This window comes from Haemaphysalis longicornis, unplaced genomic scaffold (genome assembly GCF_048455015.1).
Source record: "Haemaphysalis longicornis isolate Haplotype H1 unplaced genomic scaffold, Haemaphysalis longicornis Haplotype H1 scaffold_3, whole genome shotgun sequence".
NCBI lineage: Eukaryota > Metazoa > Arthropoda > Arachnida > Ixodida > Ixodidae > Haemaphysalis > Haemaphysalis longicornis.
The window spans coordinates 25,857,792-25,867,825 of NW_027526335.1; the positions used below are offsets into that span (position 1 = coordinate 25,857,792).

General features: G+C 48.6%; 1 protein-coding gene across 6 annotated transcripts in view; it reads left to right on the top strand.

Moving 5' to 3' along the window:
- Stim (stromal interaction molecule) overlaps positions 1 to 9,669 on the top strand; it is a 35,709-nt gene extending 26,040 nt beyond the window's left edge. For 2 of the 6 annotated variants that reach the window (XM_077702678.1, XM_077702680.1), the window contains exons 12-14: positions 3,854 to 4,069; positions 4,851 to 5,103; positions 5,881 to 9,669. In XM_077702678.1, coding sequence (XP_077558804.1) covers positions 3,854 to 4,069; positions 4,851 to 5,103; positions 5,881 to 6,286 — 875 coding nt within the window. In that variant the 3' untranslated portion in view covers positions 6,287 to 9,669. The remainder of the gene's footprint in view (positions 1 to 3,853; positions 4,070 to 4,850; positions 5,104 to 5,880) is intronic. The other 4 variants (XM_077702681.1, XM_077702684.1, XM_077702679.1 and 1 more) reach the window with 3 other exon arrangements.
- The last annotated feature ends 365 nt before the right edge of the window (positions 9,670 to 10,034 follow it).

The following is a 10,034-nucleotide window of genomic DNA, read 5'->3' on the forward strand; positions in this document are numbered from 1 at the left end:
GCTGTCAAATCTGTTGACTACCGTATTTACTCGCATAATCGTCGCACCTTTTTTCCGGAAAAATTGGTGTGATATTAGGGGGTGTGATAATTATGCAGAGGGACAAAGTTCGAATGGTAAAAATAAGCTTAAGTAAGATTTGAATAGGTATGTTACATAACCAAGACATTTCCGAGCAGGACTTACCTTCGTAATAAAAGTACAAGGCCAACATAGGCACAAAACACAAAAATTTATTCGTTGATGCCAGCTTCCGCCAAACTTCACCATCCCGCGTTTGGTAGTGGGGGACCCAAGTGGGAACAGTAAAGTGATCTTCAGCTGCACCCAGGGCATTCGATATGCCCCCCTTGAAGCTCTTGGTGACGATGTCTGCGGCAATCATTCCCCACGCTTTTGACATCCAGCTGCACGGCATCTCCGCCGACGGTCTCCTTATCTTGCTGGCCGGTGTCAGAGCATGCTGGCCTTTGGCCATCCACTCTGCGCACAGCCGTTGAAGGTTATCTTCGAACAGCTTGTTCCAAAGACATGTCCAAAGGCTGCAGTATGGACGTTAGGCCACCTGGAATGACAGCCAGCTCAGTGCGCAGCTCCTTTAACTTCGCGCTTGTTGTTGATCGCTTTCAGTTCCTCGTGCTGCCGTCTCCAGTAGCACATGCGGAACTCGTTAACGCCGCACTGCGTGCTTGCGGTGCGGTTGCCATGCTCTGTAGCGTATTCGATGCCACCCCATAGTGAAGTGGCATGAAACCAGCACAGAACAAAGCGATGAAAAACTTCTCAAAACGGTGGAAAGCGAGCTTTTGACAACTGCTTGTACATAATGCTGCCCGTCTAACGAAAGAACGACTGTGGGCTGTGCGAACACCACCTAGTAGCGTGCACACGAAACCGGGCGAACGAAAGTGTGAGTAGGTTTTGAGAGATGGCGCTAGGCTGCCATGTGCCTGGCGCGCCTGTGTGCACCGCGCTCTCCGCTGAATGGGAACAAAGTGGTGGCGAGTGCATGCATCAGCGAGTTTTGCAAGCAGACTTTTGCAGTTGCTATTTCAGGGGTGCGAGAATTACATGAGGAAACAAAAAAATCCAAGTTTTGGCAGCTCATGTTTTGGGTGCAAGAATTACGTGAGTGCGAGCATTGTGCTAGTAAATACGGTATATATTTGCACTGTTATGTCAGCCAAACCGTGACAGAGCAAAATTTTTGAATAAGGCACAGTTTTGTTCTTGGAACATTTAAGTAGTGCCTTGTCCCAATTTGTGGTGCAGTCTAGCCCACTTATAACAGCCGAAGTTATAACGAACATGTGATTATAGCAAACAAACGTGGCATGACCGTCACAGTATGCACCAAGGCAATGGCATCAAGGTTCAGTTACAACAAATGTGCCCGAGCGTGCAGCTTGGGTACAGCGAACAAGTGACCATCACCTGACTGTACTAGGTGTTACATCGATTGGCTGTCTGCGCTTGAAAAGTGTCCGATGCACCACTGCACAGGATCACCCTGTCTTTTTATTCTTGTCAGAATAGATATCAGCTAGCAAAAGAAAGCAACAAGGGTAAAAGAAAATGTAAACGGGGGGGGGGGGGGGGGGAAGAAAAAAGAAACAAGCAACGTCACGTCGTCATAGGTTCTATTATGTCGTTGCTCCCCCCACTTCCCCCGCTGCTGTACCCAGAAAGCAGGTGTCAGTAGAGGGGAGATAGAAGATAGACGCAAGATCGCAAGATAAGAGAGATGATAGGAAAAGGGTGCAGACAGTTACTGATGGCTGTGCCATCACTTGCTCAAAATGCAGCTGCGTCAGTGCACCTGTCTGCGTGCCGCATTTTCGCGCGCAGAAAATGCTCATTACACTTTACTATGAACTGCTGATCTAACGAACGAATTTAGTGTGACGATAGAGTTTGTTATGACCGAGTCCAACTGCACTAAGCTTCTTTTAATGCGATAGATAACATTAGTTAAATCGGTAGGTCAAATGTGGCACCTCTGGCTCCCAGATGGCACACAGAATGGCCGACAGCTCAAAGAATAGAATACAGGTAAAAGAGTGCTTGAATAGTGAGGCTGTTTTAAAGCGCATTTACATGAATACGGCAGTAGCGTATCGCATTGGTTCGTCGAATCGGGCGAATTCGACGCGTTTGCGTTTACATGCATGCGCATTGGAGACTAGCGCCGCCCTGTGTCATATCTGGGAGTTGTAGGGTCGCATTTCCGGCATTACCACTTCCCGGTAGCCGGCAAGTTGTTTGTGTTCGTTTTGGCGTCTATCGCGGCTGAAGCGAAACCTGCGGGCTGTTCCCCGGTCCACCCGATCAATTACGACGATCACTGAGCTAAATGTGTACATTCCGCGCGTCGTTCCCAGGAAATGGATACAGCAGGCAATCGCGAAGCGTTTACTCACCCTCGGTAGCAGTCCGCGCACACGCCGGCTGCGCCTGCCTGCACGGCCGACAAAGTGGCTCGAACCGGCGCAGACCACTGTAGCAACAGCTTGTCGCCACTCTTCCAAATCAACCTGATCGCGAAAAAGAAGTTCCACATTGGGAGAAAGTAGATGCTAGTGTGGTGAAAAATTTAGCTCGGGATTATCAGCACTGATTTTAAAAGCGAAGATCAGATATCTTCCGCGATGCTTGGCCTGTGCTGAACGGGCGCGGAGGTTCGAGACCCGGCAGTGCGCCGAGCGGCCGAAAGATGGCGCTACCTGCGCGGAAGAATCAAGACGAGCCACGGCAGATGTCTTGGACACCGGTCGCGCAAACGGCGATTATCGCGGAAATGAAGTTCCACATACAAGAAGGGGGATGGTAATGAGGCGAAAAGTTGTGTTAAGGGTCGTCATCTGCAGTCGTACAGACAGCGGCAATCAAATATCCGCCACGATGCTAAGCCTAAAGTTCCCAACACCCGAGCTGAGCCGAGAAATGCGATGTGACTGCCACTACATGCGTTCGGGAAGTCGCATTTGTGTTCTCAATCTACCCTGGTTTAGCGCATCAGATGCGACGTGTCTTCTTAGCAAATTGTCCTGCTTACATGCGATGCGATGCGGTATGGTAATGCGACAATTCCAATGCGATACGCTACTGTTGCATCCATGTAAACGCGCTTATAGTCTACTAAAACTGCTGGCATGGATCGTGCAAGTCCACATGGTTCAGCGCAAAGAAAGCCTCGACTGATTTTTCATGATAGTAAATAAAAAAAAGTGTTGAAAAGGGCGTCGAAGAGGGATGGTAGAAAAGAAAAAAACAAAAACAGACGATGTTGGCTGCAGCTGCTTCGAGCTCAACATAAAAGATAAAGAAAATGACATGCGCTATTTTAATAGCTGGTGTGCGAGGAGCGCAAACGGGGGAGCATTGAATGGAATACACTTGATTGCGAAAAGTATAGCCTAAGTGGGCAAAGGAGAGAGATGGGATACGAAGGTGCCCATGGAGAGGGAGGAAAAGGTGCAAAGGGGAAAGGATGATGTTCCTATCGAGCGAACACATTCGCCTATTTATTCACTACTTCATAAGAAGCTCTTAGATGACCTCGTCATTTTTTTGGTGGTTCAGCCCCTCTCTTCTCGGCAACATTAACACGCTGCTCATCTTTTATAACTTTGCGTCTTTTGCACCCATTTCACTGTCTGTAGCGTGCCGTGTTTGTGCTTCCCTCTCTCCGTGCATTGTTTTCCCCACGGCACGCTACCTCTCGCACCCACAGTACTGACCGCGCAGCCACTTTTGTGCGTTTCAACAACAACGTCGCCCCTCTCGGGCTCTAATTGCACCCCCTTTTCTCTCCTCCTTTCCTGCCTCCCACCTCCTCCTCCTCCTCCCCTAGTCCAGCAGCTTGTGCATAATTCGGCCGCTCTTCTTCTGGCCTCCGTGCCTCCAGCTTGCGACTTTGGCAAGTGCACCCTTGCCACCGCGGCGGCCGCTGGCTTCCCCCCTTTCCGTGTCGTGCCTCTTAACAGCTCTAACCTGCCTCCTCCTCCTCCTCACACTGCCGCCACTGCTACTGCCACCGCTGTCCCTCCGACCATGGGATGCCACAACGGTGAGTGTGCCTGGGGCCTGCCGCTATCTCCCTTCTCTCCTCTTGCTTCTTCCTGGCTCGCAGTTGGTTCTTCCGGGCCTGCAGCCTCGGTGAGATGCACTAACTCTGGGGGCAGGCACAGTGCTTGCCTGGTGAGCGCACTGAAAAGTTAAAACTTGGCAAGATAATAACTAAGCTTTGTGCATGACTTTGGGGTGGCTGTATGCGAAATTTTTGGTTCAGCTCAGCACTTTGGCTGAAAACATGCAACAGGCCATCTGGGAATACCTGATTTAAAGTGAACCTTGGGAGATGGAAGCTGACCAAGTGCTCAAAGTCAGCTACGTGGCTTGCGCTTGTAAACAGCAGTAATAAGAAATGAGAATCGTCCTCTCGCTCATCAAAATCGGCCTGTGCTAGTGCTACCCTGCTTCCAAGGCACGAGGTTCCTAACTCTAACGGCTTGGGGGGCACATGGGATGTTCACGTCACCTGCATGTGCACAGCAAATGTGAAACGCTCCGAGGCGTAGTCTCACGGAGCGGGACATTTGGGAAGCGATATCCTGCAGCAAGCTTCCACTGCATTTCCCCTTAGCCTGGTAGCAGCAGGTGGGCCTTAACAGTGGGTGCACTCGTTTAGCGAGGGGACATTGCTAGCAGTCAGTGTGCCATTCATCCGAGGGATTCGTTTCCCTTGCAGCGAGCTATTTGCATGGACTAGAGAAATTTCTAACGACACCCTAGTGATGCGGCTGTTTTGTGTGTGAGAATGTTGAGACGTGCCCCTTGCCTGCGTGCAGGGTCCGTGTCGAGTGTGGCGTCGCTGCTAAGCCTGCGGTGCATCCCCGAGCGGCCCAGCACGCTGCCCATTGGCTTGGTCAAGTCCAACGGGGCCTCCTCGCAGAAGCTGGCACTCCTTGACGAGACGGACGATGACGCCGACGAGTTCGCCGACTCCTCTCTGCCGACAACGGCTTCCGGCGGAACGTCTGCGCCCAGTAGCGTGTCCTTCATGGTGGGGGACAGCAGGTTAGCAATGCTGTTTGCTGCAAGGTAACCCCACAGTCGTGCACTGTACCCCTTCCTTCCCTTATTAAACTCTCCCTTTGAGTCACTGGAACCATTTGTGTTGGGCATTGGCACCATTCATAATGTGTGTTGATTGATTTTTGATTGGCTATGGAAAGTTAAGTCTGGGACATTCAGAAAAGCCGTGGCATACAGGTGTAGATCCAGAACTGCGGTTTTGATGGTGGTTTTGTTTGGCATGCTTTACGACACAATTAGAGGTTTGCAAAACAAAGGCACCTGCCTTGCCAGGCAATAGCAGCGTCAACTTGCTAACTGCAGATTGATAGGCTTGTTAACAATCGCCTAAGAGAGAATGGCTGTTCCCTCTACCTGGGGCCAGGAAGCAACCTAATTCTATACTTCTTGGCCTGTGAGTGCGTGTTGGCCTTTGAGCACACCACAACAGTGACACCTTTTTTAACATGTGAATTTGGAACTGGTTGAAATGCATGCGATCCTCTGAAAAGATGCCATTTTTGTCGGTGCTTCAACTAATCTTATGGTAAAGGCACAGGCATACCTTGTATCACGGTCTTAAAACGATTGATGTCTTTCACAAGGTAAGCTTTGGGGGCAAATGCATGCGCTGATGTTCTTGCAAAAAAAAAGGGTAGCTGTAAGGGAGTTGCTACTCTGCACTCATGCTGTGTCGTCCTTTGTTGTCCTGTCTTATGTGCACTTGGTCTGCAAAGATTGTGTGTAAAAACGAAACCGCCTGTACATGATAAATTTCTCTTCTCTCTCCTCTCCCCCTGGCAGCCCGTCCGAGCCCCCCCAGCTGGTGCGGCCAAGAAGCAGCCAGCTGCTCAGCAAGGCTGCCAGCGCCGAGGACGTGCCGCCCCGGAGGATCCTGACGTCGACGGAGCTCTTGGTCCAAACGGAGCCGCCTTCGCCAGCCACTCCGGAGAGCGCCGCTGCCGCTGCTGCCGAACCGCTGCTCCTTCCACGGCCGCCGTTAGCGTCGGTGCCTTCTATAGAACGACGCAAGAAACCTGGCAACATCCTGGTGGCCGCACTGAATCGCAACTTCTCTGGTGCGCCAGCCGTCGACGAGGAAAACTCGACAGACTCAAACTCGACGGCGGATGACGACAGCCTGAAGGAGAAAAAGAAGAACAAGGCCTCCTCCATCTTGTTCAAGAAGAAGAAGCCGAAGGCATCGTGACTCTTCTGTGTGGGACTGCGCGGAAACCTCTTCCTCGTTTCTTGTGTTGCCCTCCCACAGGGCACCTCCGCCCCTGTTACAGGCGACCGGGGTCCTGTCTGCGGGTGTTCGTTCATTGTTCTTTCCCCTCGCCTCGTGTGGCCCTGAGCAGAGTGGGGTCAGCAAAGGGTTTGTTAGCTCTGCCCTGCTTGTTCGATCTGTTTTCACCGATGCAGTTTTCACGCTCCTGTTTGTTGACTGGTTTCACAGGGTGGCAGGCTTCTGCAGTTGCTAGGGCTTCCCAATTCTTTCTTTGTGGCCGGGTGACTTCACACAACAGAGCTGCATTGGGGGAGGTGAATGCTTCGGTACCCACGTTTTTGAAAAAGCAGTCATTAATGAGGTTACAGTCTGTGAGCACCCTCTCAATTTTTATTTTCCCAGGCATTGATGGAACACCCTGTGCAAGGCACAGTGGGGGGGGGGCGAAGAAGGACTGTTATCACTCTTTTCTTGTTACAGTGGTCATTATTAGTCATTCTGAGATTGCACATACCCTTGTGACTGTCCCTCATTTCCCTCTTCCTTTATTTTTTTTTTACCTGCCATTTCGAAGCCATCTTTCTTGTCATTCTATACGTCGACATTTTCTGGAAAGCATGCTTTTGTGTGGCAAGTTTTTTTTTTTTTTAATAGTTGGGGAGAAATATGCAACCATGGTCTGCCGCAGGGAAAACGATATTTTTCTAACTTATATTTTTTGATGCGGCGCATGGACTGTACGTTTTTTGCTGGAAGCCGTCAAGACGGCATGCAATTTTCATGTTTTGTTTTGCTATCCCTTTTCTTTTTGTCGTATTTTGTACAGTTGCTCCAGCCTTGGCTCATTACGGTTGCCTGGACAGTGTACTACCTACAGAATTTGTCTTGCGAGGACTATGTTGGTCATATTTTCTCTTTTTTTTATTATTTTACACTTGCCCTTGGTGTTTAAAAAGAGGGAACTCGCTAAGTTGCAAGCATTTGAGAGCATTTTTGTTGGTGCATTTTATCCAGTGCCCTTTTTCCACCATTTCTCGCATGCATTGAACAAGAGCATGAACCCTTTTGCAGCCAGAGCAGGCAATCAGGTAATCAGACAGGTAATCAGAACCAGCTTTGGCACTCAGTTTTTATCATTGTTTGCACTATAACTTTGCATTATATTAAGCCTCAACTTCTTGTCAGGATAGAGTTTGGCATGCCATTGCAGTTTATGAAATAAGTATTAAGGATAAACTGAACACCAAGCACGCCCACTGTTAGACACAAGTGTAGATATTCAAGTTGCTTTCGAATGCAAGGACTTGGGAAAAATACATAATGAAAACAACTTGCAGGCAGCAGTTGCAACCTCATTTGTAAGTTGAGCTAGGCTTAACCATGTTTTCCAGCAAAGCCAGGATGGTTTAATGTGAGAAACTTCTTCAAATGCCTAATTTTTTCTGCACTTTGCAGCAGAAGATTGGCCTCACTGTGTGAGAGTCCACGACTATCAAGCTTGTCCTGAATCGTTTGTGATTTTTCAACCGCAGTTTGACTCTTGTCAGTTCTACCCTGTTAGTTCTTAGACTTTGTCGAAATTTGCAGAAAATTTGATTAACCAGAGTTGAAGTCTGTAACTCTGTATCCTGAGGGGACCACTACGATATCTGGCGGAATTATATGATGAGTGGAATTAACGAGAGTCGCCTGTGTTGCTACTAGATTCACTTTACTCTTATGAATTACCTGGCCAGCCACCTCTTGTCTGTAACCCGTTTGTGTCACTCGAAGTTAGACGAGAGGATCGAAGGAGGATGATTCATTCATGGCTGCCGACTCGTGCTCGAGAGTGAAACACCCGACGTTGCCGAACTTTTGCAGGCTTTGGTGTCGTGACTGTCCGTCAGTGTGACCCATTAATTCCGTATTGTACGCCGATTCTCGCTGCAGTTCCACCGTGCGTATTTCCTTGGAGAGTTTTATTTTTACGACTTTGAGTGTTGTCCACCACCGGCCGCATTGGCCCGTACCTTCCATGTATTGCTAGTACGTGTGATGCCACTCTTTTCTTTCCCTGGTTTTGATCCTGTTGAATGGAAACTGTGCTTGGTAGGTTTTGGAACGATGAGCAATTGCGCACCTGCCGGTGTGGTGCACGGCGCACTGCTTCGCGCGATCTGTGATATCGGCTGAGGGATCTCTTGCTAGGAGCTTTTGTTGTGTCATGCGCAATACTGCTGCGGTGTGGTTCATGAATGCCTGAACTGCTGCTGCTCCTCGCAGAGAGTGGTACTTCTCTCGTCTGCCCCGCTTTCACGGAAACCCTGGCTTGCCGCAAAGTATTCTTCGGGCCGCTCGGCTTGGAATCTGCATTTCAGACTTGCACGTAGCTACCCTGTGATTTTTGAGTGCACTGTTGCACTGCACAAGACAGAATTTGACGCTAAAGCGCAGGCTCGCAATGTGGGTGTCTGCATTTATTCGACACCACTTGCGAGTGTCCTCGTAGAGTATGGCTACGAGTTCGGTGAGCACCATTTTTTGGTAGGCACTTCGCACAATCGATAGGTATGCATTTCGAGCTAGATGTTGTGCTAAAGTTTTTTTTTGCGAGAAAGATCTGTTGATTTGCATTTACGTATTTCTGCTCTTACGCTGTATATTTCTAACGTGTCACTTTAAATTATATCGCCTTCGTAATAATAAGTTTGTTATGTAGTAGCTGCTCTGTAGCCTTTACTTTGGAGGACAAAGAAACAGAACTGGGATAACATCTTGTTGGTTGAATAAAGCAATCCTACAAGCACCTTGCACCTGGCTACCACGGCTAGATTTTTATTCAAGCTGCTGCAATGTCACCTCAGATTCGAGGCTGTCTCCACTAATTGCCAACTGGACGCTGCTTGTCTCTATGTGGCATAAGGAGGCTCCTTGTGGAGAATGTGCACCTAGAAATTTTAAGCACAGCCTGTTGCTTACTCATGGCACCAACTTTGAACAAAATAAGTTTGACAAGCCCAGTTTTCTGGTATACAAAAGTGCAGGGTTTGTCATGGACTAGTTTGCTAGCCTGCAACCCGCTTGTCATGTCAATAATCAATTTGTGTGGCTGTGTGTTCTTCTACAGCGAAAGCCTTAGTCTTCCCTTTGGTGTGTATGGTGTGGTGTCTCTGTTTAGTGTAGAAGCTGTTCGAACTGGGAAAATCTTGTTGCCATTCTGTCCAAAGCAATTGCAGGGTGCAGGTGGGAAAAGAAGCGCTTACTGCATACACTTTTATCTGTGTTTATATGGCATGCTGTTTTTTGTCGCTGAATGGAGAATGAATGGTGGAATCGCACACTGTGCCACTGCGGAATAAAGTGAATCCTTCGTCTTTTTAGTCCAGCCTTTTTTTATTTGTGCATTTCTCTTTGCGTGACTACACTGTTTCAGAGCTTGTTGCGATGTGAATGGCCACTTGTGCAAAATTTCAGCACACAGTCCCAGGTGATTTAAATTAATTCGTAGCCAAGATAAAGCCCCAATTTGAGTTGTTAAGGTCTACTAGTAATTTGTTTCTTACGCCACTGTTTTCTGGCCATCATGATGCTGCCCATAAGAACAAAAGGTTGCCTTGTAGCAGAATAGGTTTTGTGTCTACTTTGATTGTGCGTTCAAGTTTTACCGTTGTGTTTAAGGTACTCGATTTGCTTTATGGCACCGTAGAAGGTATGAACAATTTCCCTGCTCCTACCCTAACATTGG